Genomic DNA, 20267 nt, shown 5'->3' on the forward strand with positions numbered 1-20267 from the left:
TGGCTGAGAGGGACGAGGGGGCGGGGCTGTGGGGAGCTGAGGGGAGAGGCGCCATGGAGGGGAGGCGGCGGACAGGTCTGCCCCATAGCTCTGCCCCATAGAGCAGGCCATGACCCGTAAACCTGCCCCATAGTGCAGGCCATGACCTGTAAACTTGCCCCATAGAGCGGGCCATGACCCGTAAACCTGCCCCATAGTGCGGGCCATGACCCGTAAACCTGCCCCATGGAGCGGGCCATGACCCGTAAACCTGCCCCATGGAGCGGGCCATGACCCGTAAACCTGCCCCATGGAGCGGGCCATGACCCGTAAACCTGCCCCATAGAGCGGGCCATGACCCGTAAACCTGCCCCATGGAGCGGGCCATGACCCGTAAACCTGCCCCATGGAGCGGGCCATGACCCATAAACATGCCCCATAGCCTGGACCCACAGCCCTCAGCCTGCCCCATAGCCCAGACCCATGGCTTCCCCCATAGACCAGGATCACAGCCTATAACTCCACCTTATAACCCTGCCCCATAGCATGGACTCATGGGCCACAGCCTGCCCTATAGCCCGGACCCACAGCCCTCAGCCTGCCCTGCAGCCCGTAACCCTGCCCCACAGCATGGCCCCATAGTACAGGCCCAAGAACACTGGCCTGCCCCATAACCCTGCTCTGTGTCCCTACACCACAGTCTGGCTGCAAAGCCCTGGGCCCGCCCCATAACCCTGCCCCACAGCCCTCAGGCTGTCCCATAGTTTGGCCCCATGGCCATTCCTGACAGCCCTCAGCCCACCCCACTGCTTGACTCCATAGCCCTATCCCACATCTGGCCCCACAGCCCTTGGTTTGCCCCATTACCCTGCCCCGCAGCCCTTGGACTGCCCCATAACCCTGCCCCATAACTGACCCTGCCGCACAGACCTCAGTCTGCCCCATAGCCTGTCCCCACAGCCGTGCCTAAGAGCCCTCGTGCCACCCCATGGCCCCCAGCCAACCCCTGAGCCCTGCCCCACAGCAGCCCCATAGTTCTAAGTCCCATAGTCCATACCCAGCTCCCAGCTAGCCCCATAGCCTGCCCCATAGCCCATCCCCCAACACTGCTGCACCCCCAGGACCCCCCATAGGTGTGGGTGTGAAGCAGGGGGTGACAGGGAGCTGTGAGGCAGGGAGTGGGGGGGGGAATCCCCATAGCAGGACACCCCAAAGCCCCGCAGCAGCCCCATATGAGCCCTACAGCAGCCCCAGAGCCCTAAGCTCCATAGTCCTTACCCAGCCCCACAGCAGCCGCTTTATCCCCCCCAGCCCTTTGTTCCCATCAGCCACGCTCTGGGGGGTGGTGGGGGGGGTGGTGGGTTACACAGCCCCTGCGCCCCCCCCCCCCCATCTATGGGTCCCAGCCCCACCGTGGGCTCTGTGTGGGGCCGGGCCCCCCAACCCCCCCCCGTGCCGCCGGCGGAGGGGTACGCAGGGGGCGGGAGGGGGGGGTTGTGCTGAGGCCGGGGGAGCTGGAACTACTTTGGCACCATCAGGCGGCGGGAGCAGCCGGCGGCGCTTTGTGTGGGTGCCGGTGGGTGCCGAGACCCCCCCCCCCCCAAGCCCCCCTCCCCCTGCCCCCCCCTTATCCCCCCCCTTTGATTTTGGGGTGAAATTCCTCCTTTCTGGGGTCCTGGCTGACCCCCCTCATCCCCCCCCCTCCCCATAGCGCAGCCTAAGCTCAAGTTTGCTGTGGGGCAGCAGGGCTGAGCGCCCCCCCCCCTCCCTTATGGGGCACCATTGATGGGGGGGGTTCACCCGACCCCCCCCCCCCCGTGCTCCGCAGGCGATGCCGTCGGTGATGGAGAATCCCTCGGGAATCCTGTCCCGGAGCCGCGCCAGAGCCGTGCCCGGCGGCGCCCCCCCCTCCGAGGACGAGGACAGCGCGGACGAGCGCAGCCACGGTGAGTGCCCCCCCCCATGGACGCGCTTGGACCCCCCCAAACAGCCCCCCCCGAACACGCCCCACGCGTGTGCAGGAGCACACGTGTGTGCATGGGGGGGGGGATGATGATGTCCGTGTCACCGTGTCACGCCCCCCCCCGGTCCCCCCCACTTATAGGGATATGGGGGGGAACAAAGCCCCGGCCCCATTGTCCCCAGCGCCCGCGTGTGCGCCGGCCACCCCCTTTGTTTGCTGGGGGGGGAGGGGACCCAGTGCTGGGACCCCCAGATCTTTGGGGGGGGGGTGAGGGTGACCCTCCTTTAACCCTGAATCCCCCCCCGGACCCCTGTTCCCTCCCATTAACCCCCATATTTCCCCCCTTTCCCTCTCCCCCCCCTCCCCAGACAGCATGATCCGGGTCGGGGCTGACTACCAAGCGGTGATTCCTGACTGCAAACCAGGTAGGGACCATCGGGGGAGGGGGGGTTATGGGGGTACAAGGTGGGGGGGGGGGTGTCCCCGTTTCTGACCTTGTCCCCCCCCCCATCCCCAGAGAGCCCGGCTCGCTACAGCAACAAGGAGCTGAAGGGGATGCTGGTGTGGGCCCCCAACCACTGCGTCTCTGATGCCAAACGTGAGCCCCCTCCCAGAGCAAATCCGGAGGTTCCTCGGCGGCAGGGGGGGGGCGGGGGCGGTTATGGGACGTTTCCCACCCCCTGACCCCCCCTTTACCACCAACTCCCTCTTTGCCCCCTCCCAACCTCCCTTTCACCCTCCCAACCACTTCATTTACCCACTGAACGCCCCCTTTACCTCTGTAAGCCCCCCATAAACCCCCCAAAACCTCCCATAAATCCCCCTATAACCCCCAAAACCGCCTTTCCCCCCACCCTTAGCCCCCCTTCCCCCACATTTACCCACCCAAAACCCTCTTTACCTCCCCTATTTCCCCATGACCCCCCCCATAACCCCCTAACGCCCCCTTTAATCCCTCTTTCACCCCCCCGTTAACCCCTCAGTGGACAAATACATCGCCATGGCCAAGGACAAACACGGCTACAACATCGAGCAGGTACATCTGCCCCCCCCCAAACCACACAAACCCCCCCAGGGTGCTGCCCCCAACCCTTTCCTGACCCCCCTTCCCCCCGGCCTTTTCCAGGCTCTGGGAATGCTGCTGTGGCACAAGCACGATGTGGAGAAGTCCCTGGCTGACCTGGCCAACTTCACCCCCTTCCCGGACGAGTGGACCGTGGAGGACAAGGTGCTCTTCGAGCAGGCCTTCAGCTTCCATGGCAAGAGCTTTGCCCGCATCCAGCAAATGGTGAGGGACCTCCAACACCCCCGTTCACCCCAAGACCCCCCCATTCACCCCAACCCTCCCCATTCACCCCCCAAACCCACACCTCCCTTCCTACGGGAGGACACGGGGTTTGGATCCATCCCCATGGCTCTGGGCTGGGGGTCACTACCCCTATGGGACCCCACCGGGCCCCCCCACCCCCCATGGGGTTGAGGTCGTTCTTGCCGCCCCAATTCCCCATCCCTTTAGGGGTGGTAGGTGCCACCCTCACCCCCCCATAGGGGGTGCCACCCCTTGCCCCCCCATTAGGACATGGTACCTGCCAACCTTAGAACCACCCCCATAGCGGATGGTAAATGCCACCCATGGGGTAAATACCATCCCCTGCCCCCCCCCCCCAGCAGATGGTACATGCCACCCCCTGGCCCTGCCCCAAGTGGTGCCCCCCCCATTTCTGTAGGTGCCCCTCCCCCAATTCCAGGGGTCCACATTTCCCCCCCTCTGTTTTTAGAGGATTCACCCCCATTTCTATCCCCCCCATATTTCCTGTTCCATCCATCTCCCCTCTCTTTATTTATGGGCTCGCCCCCTATTTTTACCCCTTTTTCTCCATTTAAGAGGGTTCCCCCATTTCTCCTCTGTAATTTATGGGGTCCCCCCATCTTCCAAACCCACCCCTCGATTTCAGGTGGCTTCCTCCCCCTTTCCCATGGGGCTCCCCCCATTCCAAGCCCTTCCCCTCCCCTTCTTCACCCCAACCCCCCCAAAACTCACCCCCCACCCCCCCCCACGTCCCCCTATCCCGTTGCCCATTCCCAGCTTCCCGACAAGCTCATCCCGAGCCTGGTCAAGTATTATTACTCCTGGAAGAAGACCCGCTCCCGAACCAGCGTCATGGACAGACAGGCCCGGAGGCTGCTGGGGCGCAAGGACCGGGAAGACAGGTACCCCCCCCTCCCCCAGCACCCAAAACCAACCCTAAAATCCACCCCCAGCACCCAAAACCCGTCCCCAGTCCCCCCAAACCCCCCTTTTTGGCCTCATTTCCATAGCAACGACGAGACCGACGACCCCCACCCCGCTCTCGATGGGGACATGGAGGCAGTGGACCCCAAAAAAGAGGTTTGAAGGCGGCGGGGGGGGGAACAATGGGTCCCAAGGGGTTCGGGGGTGTCCCAGTGTCCCCCGTTGAACCCCCACGTCCTCCATTGCAGCCACCGTACCCCAAACCCTGCACCCGGAAGGAGGCTCAGTACCGGCACCACCTCCCCCCCCGGCACCGCCGCCGCCCCCCCCGCGGGATGCACTTGAGCCGCGAGGCCGTGGCCGGCGTCACCTCCAACCCCGAGCTGGGCGCCGCGGGCCTGCGCCAGCTCGACTGCCAGCTCGTGTCCCTCAAGCGGCAGGTACGGACCTGACCCCCCCCCGGGATCCAGGGGGTGCCCCCTAAGCTGGGGGTGACTCCTGGGGTTTGTGTGTGTCCGTTCCCCCCCCCATAGGTGCAACGGATCAAGCAGATCAACAGCGGCCTCAAGCAGGCGTTGGAGGGCGGCGTGGAGGGGCTGCGCCCACCCGAGGTGGGCCTGGGGGTGCCTGGGTGTCCCCATGTGCTCCACGGTGTCCCCTCGGTCCTGCCCCACATCACCCCACACTCCCCCTGTCCCCGCAGGGCACTGGCAAGTTCAGCTCCCGCTGGACCATGGACGAGCAGCTCCTGGTGGTGCAGGGTGAGACCCTCCTTGATGCATGAATCTCATTGACCCCCTTGTCCTAACGGACCCCCCCCATCCCTCATTGACCCCCTTGAGCCCCCTTTTACCACCCTGACCCACTGCTCCCCCCCCCCCCCCAGCCCTGCGCCGCTACGGCCGCGACTTCCCGGCAGTGGCGGGGGTCCTGGGGAACAAGACCCCGGCCCAGGTCCGGAGCTTCGTGGGGGGCACCCGGCGCCGCTTGGGCCTCACGCGGCTGCTGCGGGAGCTCCGTGGGGGGGACAGGGACGAGCCCCCCGCGGGGCCCCCCCTGCAGGGGCAGCGGCGGCAGCAGCAGGAGGAGGAGGAGGAGGAGGAAGAGGTGAGAGGGGGAGGGTTGTGGGGGGAGCGGGGTGCAGTCCTGGCCACGCCCCCTCAGATGATGGCCCCGCCTCTGCCCCATCCGTGGCTCTGCGCCGGCTCACCCCCAACAGGGACAAGCCCCGCCCAATGGGGACCACGCCCCCTTTCGCTCCTTTCCCGCCCACTGTGACTTGGCTCCTCCCCCAGGCTCTGTCCCATTCGCTCCCTACCCCGCTCCCGTCCCCGCCCACCCCAGCGGGGGCCAATCACGTCCTGCCCCCGCCTGACCCCGCCTCTCTCCCGCAGGTGCAGATCACCGGGGTCTCTCGCCCGGCCCCGCCCCCTCCGCCGTCCCCCTCGCGCCCCCCGCAGCCCCCCCCTCCCCTCCTCCGCCCGGCCCCTCCCCCCCCGCCGGGGCTCCCGCTGGGCCGGGCCCCGCCCCCTCTGCTCCGGCCTGGCCACGCCCCCGCCACCAGACCACGCCCCCCCGCTGCCGGGCACGCCCCGCCCCGCTGAGCGCCCCCTGCTGGGCGGGGGGACCCCCAGCGTGTGTTTGCAATAAAGGTATTTTACTAGAGCCGGAGCACTGGGAACACTGGGAGGGGACTGGGATGAACTGGGAGCACTGGGTTGCAGTGGCAGTGCTGGCTTGTACTGGGAGTCTTTGTCCAACATGGGAGCGTTGTTCCGTACTGATCTACACCGGAAGCACTGGTTTGTATTGGGCCAGTACCGGGAGCCCTTGTTTGTACTGGTCCATACTGGTGGCATCACTCAGAGTCAAGGATCTTTCTGGAAAGGTTTTACTCTAGAACCTGCCCCCCCCAGGGCCGGGCAGGGGCAGGGCCTGCGGAGGGGGGCGGGGCTACAGCAGGTCACGTGATCACACCCCACCCCACCCCCCCCCCCAGGGGCCTTCCTGAGTGCAGAGGGAAGGGCAGGACCCCCCAAGGCCACCGTGGGGTCACCTGGAGACAGGGAGACTCTGGGTTGTCCCCACGTGACCTCAGAGCACTCCCCCTTGGCCTTGGGCCACCAGGATCCCCCCCATGGCCCTGGGCCACCAAAGGTACCCCCACGAGGCCCTGGACCATGCGAGATGTCCCCGGGCCCCCAGGGATGCCCACGGGGGTGGCCCCTTAGGGGTCTCAGCCACCAAAACCCACAACGCCCCAGAGGTCTCTTGAGGATGTCCCCACAAGTCCCCAGGTAGCCCCGTCCTATGTCACAATGTCCCCAGCGGTGCCTCGGCCACCTGGGATGAGCTCGAGGAGGTCCCTGGACCACCAAGGAGGCCCCCTGGAGCCACCCCCAGCGCTCGGGATGGCCCCATCCCATGCCCCAACGGCCCCAGAGGTCCCCAAAATCCATCCAGAACGGCCCCAGAGGTCCCTTGGAGGTTCCCTTCCTCCTCGAGCCATGGCGTCATCCCCAAGGCGAGGGGTGGGTGACACCAGTTGCCGTTGGTCGATGCCAGTTGACACCGGTTGCCGCCTGCTGCCGCTGGTCGATGGTGCTTGACACCAGTTGCCGTGTCCGCCCTCGGGGGGGCTCAGAGCTTGAGCTCATTGGCCACTTTGGAGGCGATGTTCTTGAAGGCCATGGAGGTTCCGGCGATCCGCTTGAAGCGGACGCCGTTGAGGGAAAGCCGCGGGAGTTTGCAAACCTCCATCTCCCACTGCACGAAGGAGTCGTGGCCGGGGGCACCGTGGGCACAGAGCAGCACGAAGCGCTCCTGGGGCTCGCAGCGGCAGCTGTTGGCATCCAGAACCTTCCGGATCTCCCGCAGCATCTCGCCGGGCTCCAGGGAACTCGTGGTCTTCATGCTCCACGTGAAGCGCAAGGAACGGGGCTTGACGTCGCGGCTGGCGCCGTCCCGCGGGTCCTTGTCCGGAGCCACCGAGGGTCTGCGAGGGGGGGGACAATGGGATCAGGGGGGTGGTGGAGCCTGGCAACGGCATCAGGATCAATGGGGTGGCCCACGGATGGCACCAGGAGCAGTATGGAGGATCCTGGGTGTCACCGTGACTCCCTGGAGTCAGGGACTGGAACTCCTTGGGTGGCACAAGGACCCCACAGACACCAGGACCAGTATGGAGGTGTTGGGGACCCAAAAGACGTCACTGGGAACAGTACAGAGGCCTTGGGTGGCTCATGGATGCCACCAGGAGCACTATGGAAACCCCTGGGTGGCACAAGGGCCCCACAGACATCACCAGGGGCACTACGGAGGTCCTGGGTGCCCCATGGATGGCACCAGTAGCACTATGGAGGTGCTGTGGGTGTCCTCAACGTCCTCCCCCCGCTCACCTCAGTGTCTCCACCCGGTCCTTGCTCTCGGGCTCGTGCGGGTTCCTCGAGAAACAAGAATTTTGGGGGAGGTGAAATCAATGAGGGGGGGGATGGGGGGAGGGAATGGGAGCAGCTCCCCCCCACCCAGCACCCAGACAGCACGGGGGTGGGGACAGGGGATGGGACAAGGGGGACACACACGGACACACACACAGGGACACAACAGCAGCAGCCGAGCGGGGCCGGGGCCATGCGGGGCCGTGCAGTGACAATGGGGGGGCTTGGGGGACATGCGGGGGGGTGGCACCCAGCACCCAGGGACACCAGCACCCAAGGGACACCAGCACCCAGGGGACACCAGCACCCACAGGGACACCAGCACCCAGCACCCTACCTTCTGGCAAACCTGAAAGACAGATTTCTACAACGACAAACAGAAGAGAAGGGCGACGTTGGGGGGGGGGGGGGGAAGGGAGGGAAGAGGGGAGGGACCCCTCCAATCTGGATGTCACCCCCCCACCCTCATTTCAGCACCCCCCCTCCACCCCAAATAGAAGGGGGCAGCAGGAGAAGCTGGGATGAATCCCCACCACAACCCCAAGCTGTCACCTCCCTGGCTTTATGGGGTGACCCAGGAACAGGAGGGGACATGGGGGGGGGGGGCGTCCCCAAAGGGGTGGGAGGAGGGGACATGGGGGGGGAATACACAGTGGGGTGATAGGAGGGGATTGGGGAGAACACAAGGGACATGGAAGAATCCTGGGGGGGGCCACACATGCAGGAGCATGGGGACACACAGAGACCCCCCCCCCCCCCGAGGGACATACAGAGGGGACACAGAAGACCCCTGGGGCAGGGCAGGGACACGGAAGGGACACACATGGGGACAAGGGAACACATGGAGAGGACACAGAGCATCCCCGGGGGGGGGACATGAGAGGGGCCCTGGACGGGTGATAGAGGGACACAGAGGACCCCTTAAGGGACACGGAGGGTCCCCAGGGTGCCGTGTCCGGTGACACACATGGAGCGGACGCACATGAGGACAAGGGAATGCACAGAGGAGCCCTGGAGGCACAAGGGGACACGGGGCAGGGGACACACGCACAGAGAGGGCCCGCAGGGGTCCACGTGTGCAGCCCGGGGGTCACAGGCAGAGGAGCCACACACGGGGGGGACACACACGGGGCTGCCCCCATCGCTCCCACCCCCAGGTGCTCACCTCCGCACGAACTTGGAGGTGAATTTGCTGAAGAGGCTGGAGCCGGGGGGGCCGCGCCGGCCCTGGCTGGCTCCGGAGGGCGATGGGGGGGGCCCGAGGCCGGGGGGCGCGGGGGGCAGCGCGTAGGGCAGGCCCGGCTGCTCGCGGCCCCGCAGCTGCCCCGCGTGGAACGTGCTGCGGCTCGAGACCCCCCGCGGGAAGCTGGGCCGCTCCCCCCCGGCCTGGCTCACGTTGTGCGCAGAGGGGGAGGCGGCCGGGACCCGCCCGGGGGCGCTGCGGGCAAGGGAAGGGGGTTAATGGGGGGCAAGGGGAGCAACACGGCAGCCCGGGGACCCCAACATGTAGCAGGGAGGGGTTGGCAACACACAGCACCCCACAGCACGCACCAGCACCCCACCGCACCCCAGGGACACCCGCTGAACCCCACAGCACACACCAGCACCCCAGGGACACCCGCTGAACCCCATAGCACACACAAGCACCCCAGAGACACCCGCTGAACCCCACAGCACACACCAGCACCCCAGGGACACCCGCTGAACCCCACAGCACACACCAGCACCCCAGGGACACCCGCTGAACCCCATAGCACACACAAGCACCCCAGAGACACCCGCTGAACCCCATAGCACACACAAGCACCCCACTGCACCCCAGGGACATCCACTGAACCCCGTAGCACACACCACCACCCCACTGCACCCCAAGGGACACCTGCTGAACCCCATAGCACACACCAGCACCCCAGTGCACCCCAGGGACACCCACTGAACCCCATAGCACACAGCAGCACCCCAAGGACACGAGCACCCCACAGAACCCCATAGCACCCTACGGCCACACCAGCACCCCGGGTTCACACCACTGCACCCCGTAGCATCTCACTGAATCTCAAGGACACCCCACTGCACCCCAGGGACCCCTGACAGCATACTGGGAATGTGCTGGCACCCCACAGCCGCCTGGGGACCTGTCAAGGACACACAGTACCCCACTGCTCCCAGCAGCAGCCAGAGGCCATGCCAGCACCCAATAGCACCCTAGAGACATGCTGGCACCCCACAGCACCCTGGGGACATGCAGGTGCCCCACAGCACCCGAGGGAACCACTGCCACCCCACAACACCCCAAAACCCCCTAGAGGGTGACCCCCCCATAGGACAAAGGAGGTGGGAGGGGGGCCTTGCCTGGGCCGGGGGGGGTCGCAGTTGGCGTCGGTGGCTTTCGGGTGCTGGCGGGCGCGGGGGGGGGCGCCGGGGGCCGGGGGGGCGGCGGGTGAGGGCCGGCAGCCCGGCGTGGGGAGGCTAGGAGAGAAAAGCGGGGGCTGGGGGTGGGATGGGGTGTGGGGGTCGGGAGGGTTTGGGGTGCGGGGGGGGTCTGTACCTGTCCTTGCCGTTCTGCAGCGAGCTCTGGCCCAGGCTGGCTCGATCCAGTAGTGGCGAATTCCGGCTCCGTGTGGTGCCAGTGGAGAGGACGCTGTTCTGTTGGGGGGGGATGGACATGGTGAGGGTCACATGATGGAGACATGAAAAGGGGGGAGGGGGTGGTATGGGGACCCCCCCTCCAATGGAGGACTTGGGTGTTTGGGGTCCCTCATGGGAACCAGGGCACTCTGCAGGGGTGCGGCCCCATCACACAAAGGATTCTCCCCCCGCACCCCACCCGGTGCCACACATGGGTGCCCCCCCCCGTACTGACCGTAGAGGGTGATGGGGTGCCCTTGGCTCGCTCCAGGCCGGGCAAGGGGCTGGGGGGCACCTTGGCTGTGCTGCCCGCCCGGCGCCCCCCCTCCTCCTCTGTCCCCCCCCTCTTGTTCTCCGCGTTGGCCGCCTGCGTCTTCTTGGAGTAGGAGGCCGAGGTGGGGATGGAGAGGCCGGCTGGGGGAGGAGGAAGGTAAAATGAGGGGGGGGCCCATGGGGACATCACCCCACTTGGACCTCCCGCCTCACCCCCACCCCAACCCTCAGGGATGTGCGCTTCCCCACCCCATAGGGACCTCCCATCTCTGCACCTCCAGGACCCCCTTCTCCCAAGGGATCCATACCTGGGAGCCCCCCTTTCCACCATGGGATGGGGGTACCCCCCTTGTCCCCCCCCTCACCCCGTGGCGGGGCTCACCCTGGTCGCTGACGCGGCGTTTGGGGTTGGCAGAGACGCTGCGCTGGACCTTGTGCGCCGGGGACGGCCCCGAGCTGTTGGCCACCTCCGGGGCAGGCCGGGGCTTCAGGGACAGGCTCTCCTCCAGCTGCGGGGACAAGGGGGTACACTGGGACATGGGGGGGGCACAGGGGGACACGTGGGGACATGGGGGAGCATGGACCGAGGGAGCGTTGGGATGGGGACCTGACACGTGCAGGGCCAGGGACGCGCTGGCACCGGGCACAGCTGGGGATGGGGACAGGGACGTGATGGCACGGGCAGGGTGGTGACACCCCCCCCCCCCCCCCCCCACTGCTCCCTCAATGTTCCCTTGTTGGCCCCACGGGGCTCACCCCCTCCTCTGCTCCAGCACATCCATGTCCCCGCACTCCTCGTGCCTCATGGTCCCTGTGTCCCCTCAGCCCTGTCATGTTCCTTGCTATTCCTGTGTCAGCCCCTCTGCTCCAGCACATCCATGTCCCCACACTCCTCGTGCCTCATGGTCCCTGTGTCCCCTCAGCCCTGTCATGTTCCTTGCTATTCCCATGTCAGCCCCTCTGCTCCAGCACATCCATGTCCCCACACTCCTCGTGCCTCATGGTCCCTGTGTCCCCTCAGCCCTGTCATGTTCCTTGCTATTCCCATGTCAGCCCCTCTGCTCCAGCACATCCATGTCCCCACACTCCTCGTGCCTCATGGTCCCTGTGTCCCCTCAGCCCTGTCATGTTCCTTGCTATTCCCATGTCAGCCCCTCTGCTCCAGCACATCCATGTCCCCGCACTCCTCGTGCCTCATGGTCCCTGTGTCCCCTCAGCCCTGTCATGTTCCTTGCTATTCCTGTGTCAGCCCCTCTGCTCCAGCACATCCATGTCCCCGCACTCCTCGTGCCTCCCTCATGGTCCCTGTGTCCCCTCAGCCCCATCATGTTCCTTGCTATTCCTGTGTCAGCCCCTCTGCTCCAGCACATCCATGTCCCCGCACTCCTCGTGCCTCATGGTCCCTATGTCCCCTCAGCCCCATCATGTTGTCATTCCCATGTCAGCCCCTCTGCTCCAGCACATCCATGTCCCCGCACTCCTCATGCCTCCCTCATGGTCCCTGTGTCCCCTCAGCCCCATCATGTTCCTTGCTATTCCCGTGTCAGCCCCTCTGCTCCAGCACATCCATGTCCCCGCACTCCTCGTGCCACATGGTCCCTGTGTCCCCTCAGCCCCATCATGCTGTCATTCCCGTGTCAGCCCCTGTGCTCCCTGTCACATCCATGTCCCCGTACTCCTCGTGCCTCCGTCCTCATTGTCCCTGTGTCCCCTCAGCCCCATCATGTTGTCATTCCCATGTCAGCCCCTCTGCTCCCTGTCACATCCATGTCCCCATACTCCTCGTGCCTCTGTCCTCATTGTCCCCGTGTCCCCCCAGCCCTGTCATGTTCCTTGTCATTCCCATGTCAACCCCTCTGCTCCCTATCCCATCCATGCTCTCACTGTGCTCCCGTCCGTGTTCTGTCATTCCCATGTTCCTTGTCCCCAGATCCCCTCCACATCCCCTGCTCTGTCCCCATCACCCTCATGTCCCCTCCTTGTCCCTTGTCATTCCCATGTCCCTCCTCATGTCCCCCCTCTGCTCCATCCCACCCACATCCCCTCTCCCCTGGGTCACCTCTCCCTCTTGTCCCCATGTCCCCTGCACCCCTGTGGTGTCCCCACTGGCCCCGCACCTCCGAGCTCTTGTGGTCCAGCAGCAGGTAGGTGGCCATCACCTCGTTGTACTTCTGCCCCACCAAGGATTCCTGGATCTCCTCCCGCGTGTACCCCATGGACACCATCAGCTCTGGGAGGGGGAGGACACAGGCCTCAACGGGACCCCCACATATGGGGGACCCCCTACCCCTCAAAACATCACGGTGGGGGGGGTCCCTACCTGTCCTCCGGGGGTCCTTGTAGTCTGGCACAGGTTCCATGTAGGGCTTCAGCTCATCGTCCTCGTGGCCCACGTTCATCCAGCGGTCCTTCATGATTTGCTGCAAGCGAGGGGCAGGACACCAAAGGGGGGGCTTGGGGGTCCCAGAACCACCATGGGGTGACCAGAAGGTCCCGAGTGCTCTTGGGGGTGACCAGGATCACATGGGGGGGTTGGGGGTGTCCAAGGTAGCTGGAATCAAGTTGGGGGTCCCCAGGACCACACTGAGGGTGCTTGGAGGGTCCCACAGGTGTCCAGGATCACACGGGGGTCCCTGGTTGGTGCTATGGGTGTCCAGGACCATGCAAGACCACTCTGGGGGGTCCCAGCACCACGTTGAGGGTTCCCAAGACCATGCTGGGGGTGCCCTGGAGGTCTCAAGGTTGCCCAGGACCATACTGTTGGATGCACCTGCACCATGCTGGGGGTCTTGGGGTGCTCTTGGAGGTGCCCAGGACCCTGCTGGGGGTGCTCCCATGGTTGTCCTGCCCACCCCACCACCCCCCTCACCTCCAAGGTGCCCCTTTTGGTAGGATTAAGGATGAGGAACTTCTTGAGCAGGTTCTCACAGTCGGTGGACATGTAGAAGGGGATCCTGTACTTGCCCCGCAGCACCCGCTCCCGCAGCTCCTGAGGTGGGAAACACCCATTGGAACACCACAACCCCCCCAAGGGATCCCCCCGGGACCCCCAAAACTGGGCCTTACCTTCAGGTTCTGCCCATCGAAGGGCAGGGAGCCACTGACCAGGGTGTAGAGGATGACCCCCAGGCTCCAGACGTCCACCTCAGGCCCGTCGTACTTCTTGCCCTGGAAGAGCTCGGGGGCTGCGTACGGGGGGGACCCACAGAACGTGTCCAGCTTGTTCCCAAACGTGAACTCGTTGCTGAAGCCAAAATCAGCGATTTTGATGTTCATGTCGGCGTCCAGCAGCAGGTTCTCGGCCTGGCCCAGAAGGAGAGCACCCAAAAGGGGGTTAGGGGGGTTTTGGGTGCTGCTGGCACCTCCCAGCAGGTGCCAGGGACACGTAGGTGCAGCCATGGGGGTCTCAGGCATGTCTGGGTGCTGCCCTGGGGGGGTCCCAGGAACACCCAGATGCCACCCTGGGGTCAGGAGCACCCTGGGTGCTACTGGACATCCCGAGGTGTCAAGGGGTGCAAGTGGGGGTCTCCTCACCTTCAAGTCCCTATGGACAATGAACTTCTGGTGGCAGTACTGCACGGCTGACACTATCTGCAGGAGAGGGGGGTGTCAGGGGGGGGATCCCCAGCCCCCTGGGGACACAGGGGGGTCCCCAAACCCTGCTGGGGGGGTGTCACACCCACATTCCCCTCCTGACCTGTCGGAACTTGGCCCGGGCTTCCTTCTCCTTCATGCGTCCGTGGGCTACCAGGTAGTCAAACACCTCACCTGGGGGGGAGCACAACGGGGGTGAGAGGCAGCTCTGCCTGGTCCCTGCCTGCTGCACCCCCTCTGCCGGTTCCCTGCCTGCTGCCCCCCTGCTGCTCACCCCCACTGGCGTACTCCATGACCAGGTAAAGCGTCTTCTCCGTCTCGATCACCTCGAAGAGCTTCACTGCAAAGGGGACAAAGTGGGGCTGAAGAAAGGGGAGACCCCCCCCAAGGGCGGTGGGGTGTGATGGGGGGACACAGGAAGTGCTGGTGCGCAGGTAGCGGGCGGCTCACCTATGTTGGGGTGGTTCAGGACCTTCATTATTCGCACTTCCCGGAAGAGCTGTGAGTAAACAGGGAGGAAAAGGGGGGATGAGGGGGTGGGAGATGCCACAATATCCCCCTTGTGCCCCCTCTACCCCAGGCCCCGCACTCTGACCTTCTGTAGGCTGGAGGAGTTGAGCTGCGTCTTGTCAATGATCTTCACAGCAACCTGGGTGGGGGGAAGTGTGGGGTGTGTGTGTCAGGGATATCCCCAGCCATCCCCACACTGTGCTGGCGCTGGAGAGGTGAGGGGCAGGGGAGCAGCATTGCCCCAGAGCTGTCCCCACATGTGGTAGCACCCACAAGACAAGGATCACGAGCCCACCCCTGTGGTGGCACCCATGGGACAAGGACCAGGAGCCCAGAACTGTCCCCACACTGTGGTGGCACTTGCGGGGCAAGGGCTATCCCTGCACCACGGTGGCACTCAGGGCCAGGAGCCCACAAGTGTTCCCACCGAGTAGTGGCACCCACAGGACAAGGATCATGAGCCCATCCCTGTGGTGGCACCCATGGGACAAGGACTAGGAACCCGAACTGTCCTCACACTGTGGTGGCACTCAAAGGACAAGGATCACGAGCCAATCCCTGTGGTGGCACTCATGGGGCAAGGACTGGAAGCCCACAGCTGTCCCCACACCACAGTGACACTCACTGCTGAGGAGCAGGAGCCCATCTCTGTGTCATAGCGGCACTCACAGCACCCAGAGCTGTCCCCACAGGATGAGAACCACCTGAACTATCCCCATCCCATGGTGGCACTCACAGGCCAAGGACCAGGAGCCCAGAGCTGTCCCCTCACTATGGTGGCACTCACAGGACAAGGACCATGAGCCCATCCCTGTGGCAGCACTCACAGGGTGAGGACCAGGAGCCCATAACCGTCCCCACGCCGCGGTGGCACCCACAGGCCAAGGACCACGAACCCATCCCAGCGGTGGCCCTCAAAAGGCGAGCACCACGAGCCCAGGGCTGTCCCCACTCGCGGCCGAGGCGCAGGCGCCGGTCCCGGTGCCACGGTGGCAGCAGCAGCGCTGTCCCTGGCACTCACCTCCTTGCCGGTGAGGACGTGCCGGGCCAGCTTGACCTTGGCGAAGTTGCCTTTGCCGATGGTCTTGAGGAGCCGGTAGTTGCCAATGTGGGGCTGCTCCTCTGCCGCGCTGCCCGAGTTCCGGCCCCGCAGCATGTTGGGCTTCCCGACGCCCTTCCCCTCCCCGGGCTGCGGGGACACCGATGGGACAATGAACTTGGGAAGGGGGGGGGGGGGGTTTGGTGTGTCCCCCCCCGTACGATTCCCAAAGGGGTTCCAGAGGCGGTGGTGCTGGGGCTGGAGGAGCAAAGTCCGGGAATGCCGTGTCCATGTGCCGCGCCCGGGCAGGCCGGGAGCCGCCCCTGATACCTGACGCAAGCGCCGTGGTTTCGGGCTGACTTTGGGGGGTTTTGGGGGGACGACGGAGGGGGGGTCGGGCAATGGGGTCTCACCCCCTTCTTCAGAAGGGGGAACACAAAGACATGGCTGCCCCCTCCTCAAAACACCCTCATTTCACCCCAAAATGAACGGCGGCACCTTCAACCCATGGCTAAAACAAGGTGGGGAGCCCAAACCTCCACCAAGGGGGAACCCCCAAACCTCAACCACGCTGCAACCCAAAAGCACCCCCCACAGTAAACACGGGTTTAGGGGCACTTTATGGGGGTGCCCCCATGGGGAGGGAAGCGCCAGCGCCGAGCGGTGTCACCCCCCCTCGTGCTGTCACCACTCCGGTGACACCGGAGATAACGGGAGCGCGTGAGCGGGTGAGGAAGTGGAGCCAACCCCCCCTTTGGGATGAGGGACATCGTAGCCCCCCCAGACCTCGCTGGGGATGGGGGAGGGCACAGTCTTGGGGTGCTCCCCCCTCCCTGGGAAGGAACCTGCAGGAGGGAGGGGTAAGGGGGGGTGGCCAGAGCGGGCAATGGCACAACCGGGCACCCGGATCTGGGGGAAAAGAGGCTGTTCTGGGGTCTGGGCTGAAGGGGGGGGGGGCGGGATTTTCCCCCTCCCCCCCCAGATCCAACACTTTGCTTGAGGCTGCTGGGAAAAAGTGAAGGAAAACGGGGGTTTTGTGCCAAAAATCTGCCGTGGCAACGGGGCGGGGAGAGCGCTTCACCATCTGCCGGAGCCAGGGGCGTGCGGCGGCGCTGGCACCCGTTCCCCCCATTCCCGGGTGGGGGCCGTGGCGCTCCAGGGCCTCAGTTTCCCCCTGTCCCGTCCTGTCCCAACCGGCTCCATGGGGGGACTCACCGTGGGCGACCCCAAGGCGGCCGAGCCCGCGGCGGTGCGGGCGCTGCCCAGGGGCCGTGGCGGAAGCTCCGGGAGTTCAGCTCCCCACGGAGCGCCGGGAGCGCCGAACCGGCTTGACCGGTTGGGAATGACGCCGGATGGGGCGGGAAGCAGGGGTTGGGGGGGGGTTTGGGGTGAAAATGGGGTGGGAAAAGGGAAAGAGACACGTTGGGGCAGGAAGAGGATGGAGCTGGAGGCAAAGTGGTGGGAATTGGCAAAGGAGTGGTGGGGGGGGTGATGGCGCAGTGGCCAGGGGTGATGTCAAAGGGGCTGGGGTGACATCACAGGGGTCACAGTGACGTCACTGGAGCTGATGTCACTGGGGTTGGGGTGACATCACAGGGTCCAGGGGTGATGTCACTGGAGCTGGGGTGACATCACAGGGCCCAGGGTGACGTCACTGGAGGTGGAAGTGATGTCACGGGGGTTGGGAGTGACAACACAGGGGTCAGGGGCAATGTCACTGTGATGGGAGGTGACGTCATGGGTGCCTGGGTGACATCACAGGAACCAGGAGTGACATCACTGTGCCTGTAAGTGATGTCACTGGGGCCAGGGTGATGTCACCGGGGCCAGGGTGATGTCACCCTTTGGATCTAAAGATCCCAGCAGGAAGAGATGCCGGTAACCAGGCACCAGCACCGGGTTGGGTTGCGCCTGTGCCCCCCCCAGGAGGTGCTGGAGCTGCCTTAGGGGTGTCCCTATGCCCCCCGGAGGTGCTGGAGCAGCTCATGGGGATCCCTGTGCCCCCCAGCTGGAGGTGCTGTAGCAGCTCGGGGGGTGGTTCCTGTGTTGCCCCCACTGGAGGAGCTTTGGGGGGGGGGTCCCTGTGCCCCCTCACCAGAGCTGATGGAGCAGGTCCTGGGGGGTCCTTGTGTCCCCCCACCAGAGGTGCTGGAGCAGCTCATGGGGGTCCCTGTGCCCCCCCGGAGATGCTAGAGAAGCTTTGGTGCTAAATGTCAGACAACTCAGTTATTTTTGGGTCTCTCTCACATCCCAGCCCATAGTACATGATGGAGCTCACGGGGGGAGCTGGGGGAAGACACCCCAATTCCAGCTCTGGTTGGGGGATGGGACGGACACAGACACCCCCCCCCCCCTTGCTGCTGCCCCCTCCCCAATTCCTCCCCATCCAGAAATCATTCCTCTTGTTCCTTATGTAACAGCAGGGAAAAACAGGGAAAAGGCCCAAAGCAAGGAGGGGGTGGCCCAACACCATGGTGATGGCCACGGAGCTGGGGGCGGACGGGGGGGGCCAGGGGGGCACCACCTCTGTCCTCGTAGATGGGGGCACCCATAAAATCCTCCCCCAAGCCCAATGCAGCATCACAACGGGGTCCTTCACCACCACTTGGGGTGTCCCCCCCCCAAACTGGGGGTGCCGTGCAGCTCTGGGGAAGCTGTACCCACCCCCCCCGAGCCATAAGTGGGGTCACCCCAAATGAGAAGCTTCAAACCCAAGGGGGGGACACCCCACTCCAACTGCCCCCCCAAAGGGATTTGGGGCTCACTGCCCCCACCAACAGACATTGAGGGTGAACCCCTCCTCTATCAATAGCGGTGCCGATGCCCCCACATCCCTTTGGGGTACCCTCCCCCAAGCCCCTTCCCCCCCCCCCCCAGCCCCTGTGCTGTGCAGCGCTGCCACCCCCACAGCCCGTTTTGGGGGGGCACAGCAGGGAAGGGGGTGGGCTCCCACCCCCACACCCCGCTCGCGCAGCCACTGAAGCGCTCACGGGGGGGGGGGGGGAACACGACACACACAGAGGCTGTGACAACGGTGAAACCCAAACCTCGAACCCCACAGCACGCACCGGACCCCACCGCTATGGGCAATATGTGGGGCAGGCACCCCCCAGCTGCCCCACATCTTTGGGGTGCAACCTGTGCCCCCCCCCCATAACAGAGGGGGTGCCTCTGTTCTGCCCCTCAGGGACACCACAAAGCACCCCCGGTCCCACAGCGGAGCCCCCAAGGGGCAGCCCTGGCCCCACATCCCTCATGGGGGTCTGGGCCATGGGGGGGGGGCTGTGAGGAGCTGTCCCCCACCCCCTCCTTGCAGGGGGCACAGGGCACCGTTAGACCCCGCTTTGGGCTCTCATGGAGGGCGCCAGGGCCCCCCCAAAGCCCCCATTTACCCTCAGAAAACCCCCCAGGCCCCTTCAGCCCCTTTTCCCCTCATAAGGCGGCCCAGAGCCCCTCAGCCACCCCCTTTCTCCTCAGCAAACAGCCCGGGACCCCCTTTTCCCCTCACCAAATGGCCCAGGGGCCCCTCAGAGCCCTCCCTGCCCCCCTCCCCGACCCCTATTTCCCCCTCTCAGACCCTCCTTCCCCTCGCAAACAGCCCGGCTCCCATCCAAACCCGCTTTTCACCGCACAGAATCACTCGGCTCCCCTCAGAGCCCTCTCCTCACCCTCACAAAACAGACCCGGGCCCACCCAGACCCCCCCTGCCCTTCACTAAAACCACCCCAAATCCCCCTCTGCCCCCCACAAAGGAGACCCCCGAGCCCCTCAGATCCCCCTTTCCCCTCACAAAACGCCCTCAGAGCCCCTTTCCCCTCAGCCAAAGCCCCCCTCGCCCCTTCACACCCCACAAAACAGACCCCGGAGCCCCCCAGACCCTCATTTCCCTTCACAAACCGGACCCCGACCCCTTCGAGCCCCACTTTTCCCTCACAAAACGGACCCTTCGCCTCCCTCGAGCCCGCTTTCCCCTCATAAAAGGCTCCCGGACCCCTCGATCCCCGCTTTTCCCCTCACAGCCCGGCCCCAGGCCCGCATCGCCCCCGGGAACGGCCCCAGCCCCGCCGGACCGCGCTCCCCCCGGGGCCCTGCCCACCCCCGGCTGTACCTGCTCCGCGTCTCTCTCGTTGACAGTAGGCAGAGGGCTGCGACCGCTGCTCGACATGGCGAGCCCCCCCCCGCCACAGCCGCCGGCGACTATCGCGATAGGGAGAAGGAAGCCGCGGCAGGCGGTGTGCGGGGAGGGGGGGGGGGGGGAGAGGGAAGGGAAGCCCGGGCCGCGCTCAGGGAGCGGGGGGGGGCCAGGCCAGCGGCATGGGGGGGGTCGGGGCAGGGACCGGGAGCGGAGAACGGGGGAAGGGGGGGAGCGGGCGGCGGGTGCGCCCGGCGCGGCCGCCTCACACCGGCGCCTCCTCAGCAGCACCCAGCGGCTCCCAACATGGCCGCCGCCGCCGGCCCTCGGCCATTTCCGCCGCCGCGCCGGAAACACCCGACACGCCTCCTGCTGCTCTTCGGCTCTTTCCGGAGACAGTCGGCTCATCCGATGCCTCCCCCCGCCCCGCGCAAAGACTCGAAGCCACCTTCGGCAATTTCCGCTGACAGCGGCGGAAA

General features: G+C 65.6%; 2 protein-coding genes across 3 annotated transcripts in view; one reads left to right on the forward strand and one right to left on the reverse strand.

Annotated features, from left to right (window-relative positions):
* MARK2 (microtubule affinity regulating kinase 2) overlaps positions 1-20160 on the reverse strand; it is a 90358-nt gene extending 70198 nt beyond the window's left edge. Inside the window, exons 1-19 of one of the 2 annotated variants that reach the window (XM_061443184.1) lie at positions 19765-20135; positions 15639-15806; positions 14703-14756; positions 14558-14606; positions 14382-14447; positions 14211-14281; positions 14048-14104; positions 13580-13816; positions 13383-13502; positions 12834-12933; positions 12631-12743; positions 10896-11022; positions 10476-10654; positions 10161-10258; positions 9965-10081; positions 8778-9050; positions 7950-7976; positions 7574-7618; positions 6929-7170 (exon numbers count right to left, since the gene is read on the reverse strand). In XM_061443184.1, coding sequence (XP_061299168.1) covers positions 6929-7170; positions 7574-7618; positions 7950-7976; positions 8778-9050; positions 9965-10081; positions 10161-10258; positions 10476-10654; positions 10896-11022; positions 12631-12743; positions 12834-12933; positions 13383-13502; positions 13580-13816; positions 14048-14104; positions 14211-14281; positions 14382-14447; positions 14558-14606; positions 14703-14756; positions 15639-15806; positions 19765-19821 — 2200 coding nt within the window. In that variant the 5' untranslated portion in view covers positions 19822-20135. Of the gene's footprint in view, positions 1-6441; positions 7171-7573; positions 7619-7949; positions 7977-8777; positions 9051-9964; positions 10082-10160; positions 10259-10475; positions 10655-10895; positions 11023-12630; positions 12744-12833; positions 12934-13382; positions 13503-13579; positions 13817-14047; positions 14105-14210; positions 14282-14381; positions 14448-14557; positions 14607-14702; positions 14757-15638; positions 15807-19764 lie in introns of those variants that run through there. The other variant, XM_061443185.1, reaches the window with a different exon arrangement.
* On the forward strand, positions 1399-5779 carry RCOR2 (REST corepressor 2). Its single transcript, XM_061443174.1, has 13 exons — positions 1399-1555; positions 1808-1925; positions 2311-2367; positions 2460-2540; positions 2926-2978; positions 3069-3230; positions 4029-4153; positions 4262-4331; positions 4424-4615; positions 4709-4786; positions 4879-4936; positions 5062-5282; positions 5570-5779. The coding sequence occupies exons 2-13, from the start codon at positions 1811-1813 to the stop codon at positions 5777-5779; spliced, it is 1422 nt and encodes a 473-aa protein (XP_061299158.1). The 5' UTR covers positions 1399-1555; positions 1808-1810.
* Positions 20161-20267: the final 107 nt, after the last annotated feature.

Source organism: Pezoporus flaviventris, unplaced genomic scaffold (genome assembly GCF_033815535.1).
Source record: "Pezoporus flaviventris isolate CSIRO_AGI_PZ_B2104156 unplaced genomic scaffold, CSIRO_AGI_Pfla_v1 ptg000317l, whole genome shotgun sequence".
NCBI lineage: Eukaryota > Metazoa > Chordata > Aves > Psittaciformes > Psittacidae > Pezoporus > Pezoporus flaviventris.

What these genes read in the sequence shown, in the direction of transcription:
- RCOR2 (XM_061443174.1), top strand. Translation starts at nt 1,811, where the DNA reads ATGCCGTCGGTGATGGAGAATCCCTCGGGAATCCTGTCCCGGAGCCGC. An exon ending in GATTCCTGACTGCAAACCAG is followed by an intron (nt 2,368 to 2,459) that starts GTAGGGACCATC and finishes CCCCATCCCCAG; the next exon opens with AGAGCCCGGCTCGCTACAGC. An exon ending in ACGGCTACAACATCGAGCAG is followed by an intron (nt 2,979 to 3,068) that starts GTACATCTGCCC and finishes GGCCTTTTCCAG; the next exon opens with GCTCTGGGAATGCTGCTGTG.